The sequence below is a fragment of the Neolamprologus brichardi genome, chromosome 1 (assembly GCF_056152115.1).
Source record: "Neolamprologus brichardi isolate AB-2024 chromosome 1, ASM5615211v1, whole genome shotgun sequence".
NCBI lineage: Eukaryota > Metazoa > Chordata > Actinopteri > Cichliformes > Cichlidae > Neolamprologus > Neolamprologus brichardi.
The window spans coordinates 29,637,900-29,654,111 of NC_142104.1; the positions used below are offsets into that span (position 1 = coordinate 29,637,900).

The following is a 16,212-nucleotide window of genomic DNA, read 5'->3' on the forward strand; positions in this document are numbered from 1 at the left end:
TTTAAAGCTTTCTGGATCTTTCCTAAAACATACATGAACATTAAGGAGCGCACGTTCTCATCAGCCAAACTGCCCTTACTGAGAAAGTCAATAGAAGCGCTTTGGATAGGTAGTCGTGGTAAATGAGAAGAGGCTCATTGCATCATGGGAATCCACAGTATGGCGATGGTACTTTTAAGTGAATTTGAAGGACTCACAACACTATTCTGCTTCAATAGTTGGGCAGTGGTATCAACAGAATCAAGTGCTTCTAAAGCTGTGAGCAAGTAAAAGTAACCAAGTTAACACTTAAATGAAGACTTTATACATTTTAGTTCTATAGCCTCTTAAATCATATTACAACCAATTTTTCTACACGGCATTAAGCATGCACTGAATTGTTAATGACAATATTTGCCAAGGAAAATCTGATTTTCAAAATTTCTAAAAAACTTTAATACTCAAAACCTTGAGTAGGCTTGAGGTTTCTACTAAACAAATGAAAACATTTGGTAATGTAATTACACTGGGCTGAGTCAAGTCACACAAAGTAGTTGGTGTAATTAACCCTCATAATGTATAAATTGTCAATCAATTCAGTGTTACATCTTAGTTTTACTTAAGACCAACACATTATCACAAAATTTAGCCTACATTATACATTCTAGGGCCACCAGACCTTGTTTACATAAAATATACTTTGTTTTTAAGCAAAAACAAAATGAGAAAATAAAATATTTAAATGTTCAGATTATTTTGACTGACTAACTACAGAATGCGGTAGTTATCCCCATGTCCCCATCTGGTTTGATACTTAATTAATATGAAGCGGATTTTTCCCCACTTTTAATTAAAACTTAATTCAAACATTTTGACACTTTTTTATTCCATTTCAAATTTAAGTCTGATAAAAACCTGAAAAAAGAATTTTCTCTTTGTTTTTGGGTAAAAAATAAATTAAATCATCAGTTATTGTGATTATCGTTTCACAACCAGAGTCGGTTGCTTTAACAGATTATCACAGATGGGTATATGTCAAAGTTAATTTAGAAAGCTGTTTTTAAACAAGTTTTTTACTGGCAGCAAAAATCTCTTGTCCTCTGGGCTCAAAAATGACCCCGTTTGCTTTGACTGTTTATAAAGCAAAAAGTATAAAATGGAGCCTAGCCCAGCTGTCAAAGGGCGAGAGGCAGGGTACACCCTGGACAGCTCGCGTCGCAGGGCTGACACAGTGAGACCACTGTACTCACATTCACACCTATGGCCAATTTAGGTTGATCAGTTAACCTAACCCCAATAATTGCATGTCTTTGGACTGTGGGAGGAAGCCAGAGTACATACACAAACTCCACACAGAAAAACCCCACCCTGATGGTGGAATTGAACTTAGGACCTTCTTGCTGTGCGGCAACAGTACTAACCATGCTCTGGATACTAACTGTATTTCTCTTGCACAAAACTGCCAATTTAGATTTTAAGCACAACATTAAGGTAGAGTTACACTAAATTAGTGTCAGGTTCAGAAGCAACTTGTAGGGAAGGTTTGACAAGTTAACATGTATCAACCTTGGAGGGGCCTGTGATGTCCCATTTCACACCATTCCCAAGCGTTTGGATGGTTTAGTTGGGCTGGTATAGAAGCTGTGCGCATGTTAATTTCAGCTTTAATTTTAACTACAAACGTAAAACACTGCTTTGTGACAGGGGGCATCGTCTGAACATGTCAAACCTTGTAATTTGCCATTGGTTCCTTTCACCACAAACTATATAGCTCAGTGACATTCCACTACCCAGTTACCATCATGTTTCCTGGGCTTACAGTTTACCATCTCTCGCAGGTGTGATCACCTCTTTAATTAAATCAGTTTAGCAGCGACCTGCAGAGGCTGTTGACCGAGATCTCAAAAGAATGACAGCACAAACAATTAGGAGTCCAGACATGGCTAGTAATGCTTAAACACCTTTATTGTGCCCAATCTGAACATACTCCACAACTGTTAAGTAGCAGCAAACTTGGCAGACCACAATGAGGTAGACTTTCAAAACTCTAAAAAGCAGCTGGGCTAAGGGACAACAAGCTCAGCATGACAAACCTAATGGATAAAGAAAAGACACTTCGTCTTTGGCACACAGCTTATTATGCATTTATGTCCAACTGGAACAGGAAGGCAAAATGGGATAAGAAAGCATTGAATCATGTACTGGTCTACTCAAGCTCTGGGATAGATAATTTATCATCAGCTAAGTGGAAGTTCTTACATTCAACAGGAAACAAGCAGCTGTTCTAACATAGGCATGTCCCCCTGCCGATGTACAAAAAGTGATTAAAAACCACTGCCACCTCTCCACACGTGCAAATTAAAAAGTGCAAAAACAGAAATCAAACTATGTACAAATGATTTGCTCACTGTACTTTCATCAAGATCTATCAGTTGCTTGGAAAAAAGAAAATGGATTACCAGTTGAGTTATCCAGTACTACCGTTACATTTAATATAACTGGACCAACAAAGTCGAAGTAGTACATCCAACAATTTGTGCCCATTCAGTTGAAATTTGGGAGGGCAAATTAAAAAGAAAAAAAAAGCCAGGAAAAAAAAAAATAAAAGGGGGTTTTCCCATAAACAGCCACTGGGTATAATTGTTCAGAATTTTCATGTCATGACTTAAAACCGTTTGTGTACAAATTAGTAAAAAACTGCGTAAAAATGTCTGAAATGCGACTGGTTAAATGAAGCCCAACATTCAACTCCCAAAAGTAAGAAACACCAGTTGGCTTGCACAGGAAAAAACTGATGCCAACTGGGGGTAGGGGGAGGGGGGGGAAATAAAAATTTAAAGGCACTGTATGGCGTTTGCCAATGAACGGCAATGAGACTTGCGTGATTGCTCTTCACTATGCAACACATGTAAACCAAAAAAAAATAAATTTAAAGAAATGGTGTTTTCATCCACTTCTTAACCTTAGGCTGACTCCCATCTTTCCATCTGGCCACAAGTCTGGGAAAATGCATAAGAGTGAAGGGCTCCTTGTCTTTCCCAACAAGGTCACTGTGCATAGTGCCACTGTGAACAGCAAAAATGTAGCAAGTGCAAAAGTGAACATTTTCTATAGTGATATCCCCAGTGCCTGGTGGTGTGCCATGGTATCCTTGTACCGGAGGTCTGGCACACGTGCTCTCCTTGGCGGGCAGCCTTGCCCCGTGCAGACGGGCACCTCCTCTGGCCCTTCAGGGACTCTGAATCCGTCTCCTCTAGCTGGAGTCTCTGTTCTTCTGGTTGCGCATGAGGGGCCGGTGGTTGCTTAAGATGTCCATCGAGTGCTGCCAGTGCCAGCAGGAGCGGCAGTAGTACTTGAAGCAGGCCTAAGAGTGAGACAGGTCATTATAGAGGCACATCTGATTTAAAACAAGTAACAATATTGTAACTTAAACTTGAATTAAACTACCAATTAAACAAGACAAGTTGTAAACTTCTATAACAACATCACTCCCATATTTCAATAGAAGATGAGGTTGAACTACAGTTAAGACTCAAGCTGCTTAATTCCCCTTTTCTGTGTCCTCTCATATACAAACAAGCTTAAAGGATCATGATTTAATTACCAAATTTTACTATTCTGGTTCAGTATAAGACATGAAGTCTACTGGACAGAAAGCTTGACCCAGCCATGCTCACACAAAAAGGGGAGTAGGAGATTCCACTGACCTGATCTCTGCAGAAGAAAGGTCCAGGTTGGCGAAGGCAAACTTGACACATGGAGTCTTCCAGGTAGGGATCAATCTGAACCTGAAGGGGAAACGATGCGCAATTTATAGCAGACAAGTTTTGAAAATTGACACTTTACTAAAAGCAGCATAAAGCTGTTGAAAGACTTCTCTGCTGCTGTAGAGACCACATGCAGTAAACATGTCTTTACCTTCTTTGTAAACTTGGGTGTTTTAATCTCCACAAATGCTGCGCACACAGCCTTCAGGTAACTGCGCTGATTATTGAAAGTGACACGTCCAGAGCCTGTACAGAAGACAAACAATGTCACTCAAAGCAGCTCTTAAAGGTCAAACCACACCTACACACCAAGAACTGAACTGCAGTAGATGCTGACTGACAATTCAAGACTAGCAGTCTCACCTATTGGGTACTTGTGCTTGTCCGTGTCGATGCCAGCATACATGACTCCTCCAAAGAGATCGTTCATGATGCTGGCCAGCGCTTCAGCATTCAGCATGCCGTGCAGTGCACCAACAAACACCGTCTTACTCGGGTCCAGACGTTGAGCAGGGCAACGCACGTAGTTGCTGTCAGAGATCACCCAGGGTATCACCTGCACCTGTAGCAGCCAAGAGCCACAGCATTCAGGACAGACATCCTTGCTTCCCGTCCTTCACTAGGATCGCTCACTAAACAAAAGCCAACTGTCTCATAATAAGTGTGCTCAACAAGAAGGTCTGACCAAAGAATCCATAGAAGCTTTCTACAGGTTTCCATCTATATCAATGTGTGCTGGTGATCTCTAATCCTGGAAAATCCATTTCTTGGAGTTGTATCATAGACAGAATTCAAACTATACCTATATTTCTTAAACATACTTTATGAGTACAATAGGACAGCTATTTGATTATTCAGCATTTCATAAATTGTAAATGCAGTGAGTAAATAATGCCTTGCATGCTTCGTTTCCACCTACATCCTTGCATCGCATTCTGCGGCTGGACATCTTGAAGTAGTACTCTCTGTTGTCCTCAGGGTGGAACGGGTCCTGGGAGCAGGCGTGGAGCAAAGCCCGGACAGACTTCTCATTCTCAAACACCAGGTAAACGTACCCTACAGACAAACACCAAAACACTTTAAAGAGGCTTACTTGCTGCATCATTCTGCAGGGCAGACCGATACCATTGGTGCTACAGTGCATGTTGCCTCTTGAACTACAACAACCTGAGACTGAGTAACACAGCAACTACAGTAAAACTTGATAGCATTTTATACAATTTCCAGAAGGTCCTGACAGATTACAACTTGTCTGTAGCTGATTTGCTGAAAGCTTTGAAAGGTGCCAAGTACTTGACACTGAGCCAGGTTTAATGCTGTAACTGCAGAAATGAAACACTAAGTTCATCCATCCATTCGCTTCCGCTTATCCTTTTCAGGGTCGCGGGGGGCGCTGGAGCCTATCCCAGCTGTCATAGGGCGAGAGGTGGGGTACACCCTGGACAGGTCGCCAGTCTGTCGCAGGGCCAACACACAGGGACAGACAACCATTCGCACTCACTTTCATTCGCACATTCACATCTAGTGACAATTTGGATTATCCAATTAACCTATCCCCACAAGCTGCATGTCTTTGGACGGTGGGAGGAAGCCGGAGTACCCGGAGGGAACCCACGCAAACACGGGGAGAACATGCAAACTCCACACAGAAAGACCCCGGCCTGATGTTGGAATTGAACTCAGGACCTTCTTGCTGTGCGGCAACAGTGCTAACCACCGTGCCACTAAGTTCAGTCCAACCAAAAAAGTTGGGAGCGTGAAGTAATGTATAATTAGACTAATAAATCAGTGATGAAATGCTGACCAATTTTAGCCCAGGTCCATATGAAATGTAGATTTAAGAAAATTTGAGGAAAAAAATGACTTAGAAAAACTATCATAAAACCAGTTTACAACTTTATGGCCTTGTGGGGGTACGTCACCGCTGGAAGTCCACAAAACTCATTCATACAAACTAATTAGCAAAGTGTTACTGAGAGCATTAGCCCACCCCTGCTTCTAACACCATGTTTTAAGCTCCAGTAAAGCCCAGTATCACCATCAGTTACTCACCACCTTACTACATGCTCACCACAGTGGCACCTTAAAACCAGAAGGGAAAAAAAATAGCCTACCAGCTCTTTGTTACCTTTGGCGACATTACCTTTGGGAGGACAGCGAGGGTGCTTTCCATCCTTACCCGGCCATTCCACAGTCAGAGGACCATAACCACTGAAGGTGTTGATCAGGCCAGCTGAAATAAAGCATCAGTTTGTGAGGGTGGAATAACAATGCATACCTTTAATGTGTGACAGTGAGATGTACCACGATAGTGAGGTTTTAACCAATGCCTGTAATCTCTGCCAAAAAGACTACAGTAAATAAGGGTTTAAGTATAGTCATTTTTAAAACTGAATTAAAAGAATGCATGTTTATTTCACGCTGCCATTAGTCCCAAGTTCTAGTTTTCAGTGGCTGCCATTTATAGCCACACATCTGCAGCTGTTGCCAAGATACTGGTTAGCAAACTAAACAAGTCAGCATTAATCAATTCTGTAAAGCTATAATAAAAATGGTTGCATGTACCAAGTAAAACACACTATAGCTGACTGTTACACTGTTGGTGAACTGTTCAGAACCATCAGGGCCACACGTGTTGAAACATTAAAGTAGGGCCAAACCTGAAAAACCCAAAGGGAATAAAAGAGTCTGCTATGTGCATCCACAGAAACAGATGTAAGCATGTCTGTATCTGGGATTTCAATAGACAATCTTTTCAAATCTTCCCCCCATAATATCAGAAGAACGTGTTTGAAAATAAAGACCGTTTACAGCCACAGTTACCTTCTGTGATGTCCCAGGGTACACCACCAAGAAAGACCTTGCAGGAGTAAAGAGGATCTTTATTGTTACGGGGAGGCAGCTGTCCACTCCAGGTGAATGTCGCCTCATTCACAGCTGAGTTGAAAACAAGACAGACAAGGTTTGTGGATTGGTCATGCTTGAACAGTTCATGATTAACGAGTAGTGGCTACCTGCAGCCTGTCTATGCAGGCGGGCCTCCCTCTCAATGCTGAAAGCATCCTCTGGCTGATCAAGTACATCTGCACCTGGCCATGAAGAGCCAGCACGCCAGCGACGGGAAATAGCCAAGGAGGAAGGGCTGGCACTGGATGGAGGGGTCAGAGGAGAGCTAGTGTCCTGAGGGTCCAGGCGAGAGCCCAGTCGCAGCAGGTCCTTCTGCACGTTTGACGTGAGATAAGGCAGGGGAGGGGAAATCCGCAAAGTGGACTGGAGAAGAAGATATGAGTTAGTGTAACGTGGCCTCATATTTTCCTCCATTCTGTGTATTAAAATAAAAAGTCAAAGGAAAATTAAACTGACTGAAATTCACTGAAGGGTTTAGACTGGGTGCAGTATCTGACTTGATAATCAGAAACTTTCAGTCGACACTGTCTGCTGCCAAAACTCAAAGTTAATAAATGCCAATGTGGCACAAAAATAAAAACCCTACAGCATGAAGCTCCACTTTGCCTGCCTTAATATAACTGATCAATTTCTGACATCCATCTCCAAAACTCATTTCTGATGTTTTACAAGAAAAAGCCAGAAAGTTAATACTGAAAATACCCGGTGATGGAAGCTTGAACAACGAAGCTAACGATTGCCGTGTCCCCAATAGAATAATGTCAAACCCTTTAAATCCTCAAAGTTAAAAAGCAAGCAAACGGTTGGTTAAGGTAGACTCCTGTCAGTTGAGAAAGTAAGAATCTTTAAAAGGGTAAAGTGTAAAATCTCATTGCTAGATATCAGTATACTGCAGACAACCAAATTCGATTTAGTGCCCCTCGAGATTTAAGTTCATAATCTTATCTACAGTGGCTGCTGGAGGAAAAACAGCTCTGGCCACTATTCATCTGCTGTCAATATGCCGAGTGTCCATTTACTCTGGAAGTGGCTGTAAAACTTTGAAAGGCGTCCAATACGAGTTGGTGAGTCAGTAAAGCTCACTTCTGTCCAATGACAATATTGAGATGAGCTGAAGATATCAGTTTTGGTTGTAAACACTGCTTTTTCCAGTATTAGGGAAACTGTCTTTGAGGTAAATCTAAAACGTCTGACTTTAGGACACAAAAGCCTAACATTAGCTGGCATAATGTTAGCTTATAACCAGCTGCTGCCATTTGGCTGGGACAATAGACTATTACACATAACCCAGATCGTTGACAACCGTTACAATATTGGGACGAAATAAGCATGTTTGTGTGTTAGAGCAGACTTCAGTTCAGGTAATGAGCTTTGAGGTGATGAGGTTATAGTTTAAATGGCGATCTCTCTCAGTCACTGTATACAATATGGCAGGGCAACATGGTGGCTTCCCCAAACGGTCTAATCTTGTGCATTTCTAATAGATTAATTTTAGATTTATGAGAACGCATTAACTGTGTGAAGATGTAATTACACATTGATGTACATTTCTTAGAACAACATTGTTTCCCCTTTAAATAACCTTAAATTACTTTATCATACCTTTAAGTGCAAGACCCTTGCAGAGAAATGAAAGCTAAGTTCATGCACACAAATCACACTCTAAGCCCATCTTTTCAGCCACACCCTGTAGATTTGGATGCTACAGTAAAACAGTAAATGGGTTGATTGGGGTTTGAGATATTCATCTCCCACCAATTCAACACAAAGCTCGAGAATAAAAGTAATCTGCCTTACCAACATGTCACACAGGTGATCCGAGCCAGAGCTGAATCCACTGGTCTCCGAGTCTTCAGGACTGCTGGAGCGAGAGTCCAAAAAGGAGCACGAGTCTAGACGGTTTGCCATGCGAGCAACACCGGGAAACTTCTCCAGAAAGTCAGCCGTCATGCTCATGGAATCGGGGGGCAGGTAGCCTGGGGGCTTTCCAAGGAGGCCACTGAAGGGACTGTTCAGTAGACCCAACACTGAAAAACAATTACAATTAGTATAAAAAGAGCGTGATCTGTGCCAGTAGCCATGTAAGGTTACTCGATAGCTTGTTTGCCATTTCAGCTTTTCAAGTAAACTGAAGAAAATGGGATTTGTGCCCAAAGAGCTGCATTGATTTGTCAGGAATGAAGCGACACAGCAAACTTGAGTTTCAAAAGGTGCATCTTCAAGGGCATCTTAAATTGAGTTGTGCTGAATCTACAGACAGACATTGATCAGAACTAAAAAGGTAGCCATGTGAACTGAGGTTTCCAAAAATATTCTTGCTCAACATACCAGATGTGCAAGCTGGCTGCCAACAGAGCCTTCAAGTGCAAGTTGTTGAGTCATTCAGTTGGTTTTATTTTCTAACCAGAATGCTGATGAAACAATTTCTCCCCTCAGATGCTAGATGCCTTTTTATAAGTCAAATCAATTGGAAGCCAGCGTTTAACACAAATCCAGTAAATGCCAAGCAACAATTCCTTAAGCATTAACAAGTCGCTTGGTCTTGATGCCCAAGTGAGTCAGCTGGCAACAGTGACGGGCATGTACGGCATGGCCTGTAAGTCAACATGAGGCTCTGAAGGGGATTATTCAGCTGTAGGCCGCATTCAAAGCTTTGTCACACTTTGTTGCAGGCCCAGTTTGGAAAGCTTTAAATGAAGTTACACTGGGTTGGTGTGGACATGCAGCAAAGCTATAGTGCTAAAAATGGGTCAGGACAAATGGGGCATCCTTATCAGTGCTGCCAAAATGGCAAAACAGTCTTAAACAAGACATGTCTGAAATATGTCAAAATTTACAAATACTTGGCGTACATCTGTCAATCAGCTTTGACTTGGGCTGAATATGTAGGGTTACTGCAGTTTTCTGACTGACATCCCTGACTCAAGTTTGATCAACAGGTAACAAATATTTAACTTGACTCTCAGGCAACATGATGAGAGTTTGAGAAAGAAAAGTAGCTTCACTGGCTGTTCGTGTGTTTGCTAGGGATGCAGTAAAGCAAAACTGCCACATCATCCTCCGTAGTGACGCTACAGGCTGTTCCCACACCGACTGCTGTTAACCAGCCATCTTATTTTGATATTAACGAGATCTACACAATAAAAACAATCTTACTATATCCATTCCAATTTTCTCTTTAAAAGTAAGAGCCAGAAAAAACTTTTAGGGAAACTGGTACCCCCAAACAACACAGAATCCTATAACACACAGTTCAAGGTCTGGCACTTACTGGAGGGTGAGCTGGTTTGAACGTGAGATGGGGAGGTGTGTGTATCTGCCTCCTGGCTGCTCCAAGGTTTGTCCCAGCCAGACAGACGGAGAGACTGAAGACCCAGGCCCAGGTCTGTGACACCCGACGCGTCCCTGGATAACGACATCTCCTGAGAGCCAGGCATGGCATCGCAGTTTGGGAAAAGCATCCTCCTGCTGCCCACTGCAGCCAGGTCCGACTCTGTGCCAAAATCCAGTTCACAGATTAAGCAAGAGCGAAACGAGATAAGTGTTAGACAGCCACAAAGAACGTTTTTCAGCCTCCCATCGGCATCATTATACAGAAAAGATCAAGGCAAGACTTGTCAAAACCCCTTCTGGTAAAGAAACCACAATAAACTCCCTCAATAAACACATCTCCCCTACCCTGGCTGACGGCGGAGCTAACCTGCTGCCTCTGTGCCCGGTGCAACTGCCATGCATCTCCGTCCGCATCACTGACCCACCTAGCAGCATGTGACATGGCTGCTGATGCACTCGCACACCCCTGCTAATGACATCAGCTTCCCCCACCTCCCTGCTTCCTTGCCTAACAACTAATGAAAAATTCCTGTTTGAGCTATTGGCTTGTTGATAGAAGTACTCCCCTCTGGTAGGCACAGCACGTCTCCGAGTCAGTGTGAAGACAGCTGCTGCTGTTACTGCTGCTTACTCTGTGTCTAGCCTTGTTTCCCTGAGCGAGCTGACAGAGGCAGGAGGGAGGGAGGGAGAGAGGGGCAGAGCTACAGAAGCATGGCGGGAGGCAGCATGGTAGCAAATGACTCAGCAGACTTCAACTAAAGTATTGTAGACTTGAGGATGCTCAGGGCATTTCAGTTTCTGGCTTGTGAATTTATTTTAGCACACCAACACTGAACAAACGGGCAAGGAGTGTCTCGCTGTAGCTGAAGCAGCTGACTGATCAGATGTTGAGGACAGTGATTTGCACCACCAGCTCCTCCCTTCCCAGGCCTGGAAAGCTTCCAGCTGCCAGTTACACCCCTGATTCAGCAGGGCCTAAGCTGGAGTGGATGGGACAGAGACCAAAGAACAACTTCAGCTCATTGTGCATCAAGACCCAGCTTACCTTTGCTATGCGACATTTATGCTCTGCTCATGTCAAACTAAGGATTGTATTGTCATCTAAAAACAAGACCAGAAGTCACAAGAGCAGACATGCTTTAAGCAAACTAACTGAAAGGACTCCAGCACTGTCCTGAGCCAAAATCTTGGCAAATACCACCCCTGTGGTTTAAAAAAAACCCCACTTAGAACTACTGCAGTGCTGCAGACCAGCAATGCAGTATGAATCAGCTGCTGGCACCTGAATAAAAAGACAAGGTGAAGGAGGTTCAACAGCTTTAAAAAGTCGAAGGGGGATTTCCATTATAGGCAACGCAGGCTCTCATCTTACAGAGCACTACATTGGTTTTGCACACTGCATGCATGTTCCTTCATGGTTTTGTGGTTTTAAGGAAAATGCAAAACACAGCAGCAGGAGAAGCTACCACTGAGGACAGAGGTCATGTGACCTGCTTTCTCACACTTCACTGTACATGAAACTAAAAGCATCAAAATTCACACAACTGAGAAATACTGGGAATTTCCAAAGAGATTCAAGCACTTTGGGACTCAAATTGTTACAGTATTGCTTATGTAATATCCCTCAATACTACAGTACCTATATTACTAATACAGCCCAATCTTTAGGTTTACTGAAAAATAATTCGGTTGAATAGCTAAAACACTTCCTTTTCTAGCATTTGCACAAGGATTTCCTGCTTTCTGTTATAAATATCATCTCAGGCTGTTTCCTGGTCAAAAACTGCATTTAAGATGAAAACACTGGAAAGGAAACCCATTTGGGAAACTAGTCTACAAGATTAAAACATTTTTATCAAACAGTGAAAACAGCTGTTGATACCATCTGGGGCCCAAATCAAGGCCTTCACGTTTCCCTGACTGCAAGTGACCACAATGAGCACTTGATGTGTAGGCAAATAAAGTTAGCAGAAAATGCAGCTTGACTATTAGAGCTTAATAAAAGTACTACAGATTTGCGCGGACTTGCTAAATATTTAGCTATTTGAGCATTTCTAAAACGTTTTAAACCCTCATGGCTACAGCCTCGTTTTAAATAAGTTTAGGCTGCAGTAGTGTCGGATACTAATGGTTTTTCGCCGTTGCACTCAAGCCCACCCAAGTTTAACTCTTGCAGAGTGAGTGAGGGTTTACCGGACATCAGGTTTGGTTTTCCCTTGGTGTTGGGTGTGGTGCACACACCGGTGAAATCCAGAGCGTTGCCCAGCATAGTGTTCATCCTGCGGAAGATGTCTGCGTTGCTGCAGGTGGACAGTGCCGGAGAATCGGTGTCCGGGCTCTCAGGCCTGCGGGCTTCGTTTCTCTGCAGAAGGAGGCCGTGAGAGGGACACAATTAACCCAGCACTCATGCTAAAAGCTAAAGGTCAAGCTTGTGCACCATGCTGCAAAGTGAATTTTTGTTTGTTTGTTTTGTTCCGGGGAGGAACTAATGGGCCAAATAAGGCGGACATACGGTCAAATAATAACGTTAGACGTGGCGCAAAACTGACTTATTTCACCCATTTAATGCCGTTTCAACTCACCAGGGAAAACGCCATGATGTGGACAGACAGCCTAAAAGAAATGTCACAACAACGACCGCTGGCTGCAATAAAAGGTCATATTTATGAGGCGTGCTAACAGCTAATTAGTCATAATTTAGTGAACGTGTGCCCAGCTAATGACAGTGCTCGAGGGCCTCGTTCCGTTCACGTGCTCCACATCAAAGAGCAGGCCGCTGAAGGGAAAATCACGTGTTACTGCGGCCAATAATTTAAAGAGAGGCTTATTTAAAAATTACAGGGATATTTATCAATATTATAGCAGACAGAATATGTTTTATACGTGCAAACGTGAATTATGTCATTAAAATAAAATAAAATGCGCCAATATCTAAAACCACAGTGCTCTCAGTGCTTTCTGCGATGGAATCACAGCATATAGGACAAAAATAAAATAAAAAAAATAGTATATTACTATAATTTCAGATGGATGTGAACTACCTTTTTTTCTTATAAATTAATGTAAAAATTGTTTTTTTTGTGCAAACTGAACTTAACTGAAATATGACTCTTCAGTTCAGAGCCATGCCTTTAAACTTTATTTATCAAGAAAGGCAAGACTTAAAAACAGTTGTGAAGACCTCTAGTAATAACCTGACTAATAATAACTACTACAAAAACAAATAAAAACAATGAAATAATTATTAAATATGTTCATAAAAACACGTTTATACAAATGTTAGACAATATAAAAACAATAACATTCCAGGGTTATTGGAGCTTTACTTTGAAAATATTCAAATCAATTGAAAGGAAACACATTGTGTGTCTCATTCAACAGCTTCATATGCTTTATCATTGTGACCCAAGTTTCATTAAAGCAGATCTTAAATTCTTTCCTCTGGTATTTTACATCGTGTTGTAATGCAGCCTATGAATCCGGACACACCACAAAAACAAATAAATATTAAACTTGGAGCCGCAGCCTCCCACTCTTTTCCTTTGTATAATTATAACGAATTACCACTTAGGGACTATGCTGCTGTACTCCTATTTATGAGATGACCTGACAAATCTCTTGAATTTTGGTAGGGCATATGAACTGAGAGCTTTAACATTAAATCACCTGCTTAATATTGTGCTGCAAAACAGCTCTGTGATTAGTGGGATTGACATGGTATCTCTGGGGTTGGGTCCTGTGGGTTGCCTCGGTAGATTGGAGTTGTTCCCTGGGGTCTCATGCAAGCTTGTTCAGCTTGAGATGTGAGATGTTTGGAAGCTGGGTCAGCACCTGGGTCTCCTTGCTGTGTTCCTTGTGTGGTAGATGCATTGTCCTGCTGGGGGAACCCCTGCTGGTGTTGCAATATTTAGGTGGGTGGTTTGTATCTCCTTAAATTCCAAGACCTGAGGTTTTGTAGCAGAGCGTTTTATTAAAACAAGATGATTAATTTTATACGCTTTACCTGCCAGTGGATTTAATGCTATGGCTGGTGGGTTGTCATTTCATTAAAGGAACTCTGGAGGAAGTCATTTGTTGACATCTTGTCATTTTCAGTGAAGTGTTGCAGTATTTTTTTGACACCTTTTTTCTTTTATAATTCTGGTTCCAGTGTTACATAAGTCTGTAAGAGGTTAAAAAGAGCTCATGATCTAACTCAAAGATTAGTGCAGACCATCACAAACCCAGTTGCAGTTATGGGAATGAAGTGCACTTTCGCTAACCTCCGCCAGATTTCTGTAACCTTTACAACAACACAGCAACCTTGTACTCTGCACCTGCACGTTGATAATATCAGACATGAGCAAGATGCCAAAAACATTTGCTAAAATTGTTCCAAGGTCTTTTGTTTCAGTGGTCCACAGTTGGGCTTTGCTCCTTTGGCCTCTCCTCATCTGTATCAAGGTCATTTGTAGGTAGCTAAAACTAAAAAAGAAAGAACGAACATTCTAGTTAAGTGAAATAAAACAAAATCCAGCAACAACTAGCTTTAAGAAGAAAAAGGTCTATATCACTGGGACTTAAAAATGTTGCTTGTAATAGCTTCTATGAACTTGTTAAACCTCTTCTGTGAAAAACACCCATTTTAAGTACAGAAGCTAATTAAACTTAAAGTACAAGTAAAAGTTCAAATGAAATGACAAGTTTGCCTCTGTACACTGTCAAAGTTGCTTTTAAATAAAACAAGATGCAACTGAAATTAAAAAATCAGCTTTTATTCAACATGTTCAGCAGAACTGTTCATAATTTTTTACACATATTCGTTTAGAGGCTTGATTTGTACAGTCAACTCACAAGTGGTTTCAAGGCTGTGTTACTGTTATTCTAATGACAAATGAAGTTCTTTAACAAATGCAAATTAAGAATAAAAAAACTGCACTGGTGAGTATATTTGAAATGGGACCTTTTTCCCTCTTAAAACTAGTTGAATAGAGTTTTATTACCTGCCAGAGAACAGAGTACATTAACATAAAAATATATGTATATTTCATCGCAAATATGATTAAAAAAACCACGAAACAGGATCAACTTGCGAACCTGCAGATTGTGGTTTATAAAGAGGCTTAGGTTATGATCCACTCTGTTGTGCAATGAACAGCAACTGGGTGTTTTTAGATTGAGGGATGCGACAAGTTTATATCGTACAACAATAAGAGAATAACAAAGAGTACACATAGCAGATGACCAAAATAGCATTGTAGGTGACCTGTGAAGGGATTCAAATTGTCCACTTAACTGACTCTGGCTGGCTTTTCTAATAAAATACGCTTTCTGAGACTGTAATCACAGACAAGGAACCACTACTTACTTGCACTTAAAGATGGATGACATATGCATCTATTGATTTGTGAGGGTGGAAAGTCTATGCAGCAGCAGACTTAGTCATGTGACAATATAAAAATAGAGCAAAGCACACTTAAAGTACATCAAACAGCAGTTAATACTGGTATAGAGCAGAATTATGTTTGCTGTATGTCAAACTCATGATGTACTCTGTGCCAAATGAGTGACTACTCACCTGGCACTGAGTGCACCTGGAAATTTAACATTATGTGGTTGAAAACTATGAAAGAGAGAGTGCACGGGAAAAATGAGTCATTCAAAGGCGAGTTCTAATGAGAACACTGCTGGCTGAAGACGCTGCTGTGTAGACACTCTTACTTCCACGAGAGGTCTCTGTAGCTGCTGCAGGTCAGCTGCTCATGTGGGAGCTGAGCCAGCAGAGGGCAGGACAGACCTGCAGTGAGATACAACTGTTTTAAAAATAAAAAAATGAAAAAACACCACCAAACTGGAACAAGTTAGTTTTGTTACGTGAATACATTTCACAGAATTCTATCCGATACACAATTAGAAAAAAAAGTCTTACATTTATTATTTATTTACTGTGTTTCAGTTAGTACCTGTTCTCCTTTCTGCAATGCTGATTAAGATCTGTGCAGAAAAAATATTGAATCCTCTCGATGAAGGAGCAGATAGTTCAGGTTTACATTTGGCCCCAGCCGATGAAAACAGCAGAGAAAGAGAAACTGTTCCTTTCAATCTGTAGCATCCCCATCTTAGCACTCTATTGATTTTATGTCAATCCAAATACTCTGAGATAGTGATGTTAAATGACCCATATTTCCATGAAGGGCAAATGGCTGATTCTTGGGAGAATATTGGCTTCTTGTGAGGCATTTGTTGC

General features: G+C 41.5%; 1 protein-coding gene across 4 annotated transcripts; it reads right to left on the bottom strand.

The window, feature by feature from the left end:
• Positions 1 to 1,926: 1,926 nt before the first annotated feature.
• Positions 1,927 to 12,716, bottom strand: LOC102783227 (cytoplasmic polyadenylation element-binding protein 1-like). 4 transcript variants are annotated; one of them, XM_087840722.1, is made up of 12 exons: positions 12,569 to 12,716; positions 12,228 to 12,348; positions 9,925 to 10,146; positions 8,451 to 8,680; positions 6,761 to 7,016; positions 6,570 to 6,683; positions 5,890 to 5,979; positions 4,666 to 4,802; positions 4,110 to 4,308; positions 3,898 to 3,992; positions 3,687 to 3,767; positions 1,927 to 3,343 (listed from the first exon to the last, which is right to left on the bottom strand). In XM_087840722.1, the coding sequence occupies exons 1-12, from the start codon at positions 12,581 to 12,583 to the stop codon at positions 3,233 to 3,235; spliced, it is 1,671 nt and encodes a 556-aa protein (XP_087696848.1). In that variant the 5' UTR covers positions 12,584 to 12,716; the 3' UTR covers positions 1,927 to 3,232. The 4 variants fall into 4 exon arrangements, with proteins under 4 accessions (XP_087696848.1, XP_087696845.1, XP_087696858.1 ...); XM_087840719.1 differs by having other exon boundaries at positions 12,180 to 12,348; XM_087840732.1 differs by lacking the exons at positions 12,228 to 12,348; positions 12,569 to 12,716 and adding an exon at positions 10,354 to 10,598.
• Positions 12,717 to 16,212: the final 3,496 nt, after the last annotated feature.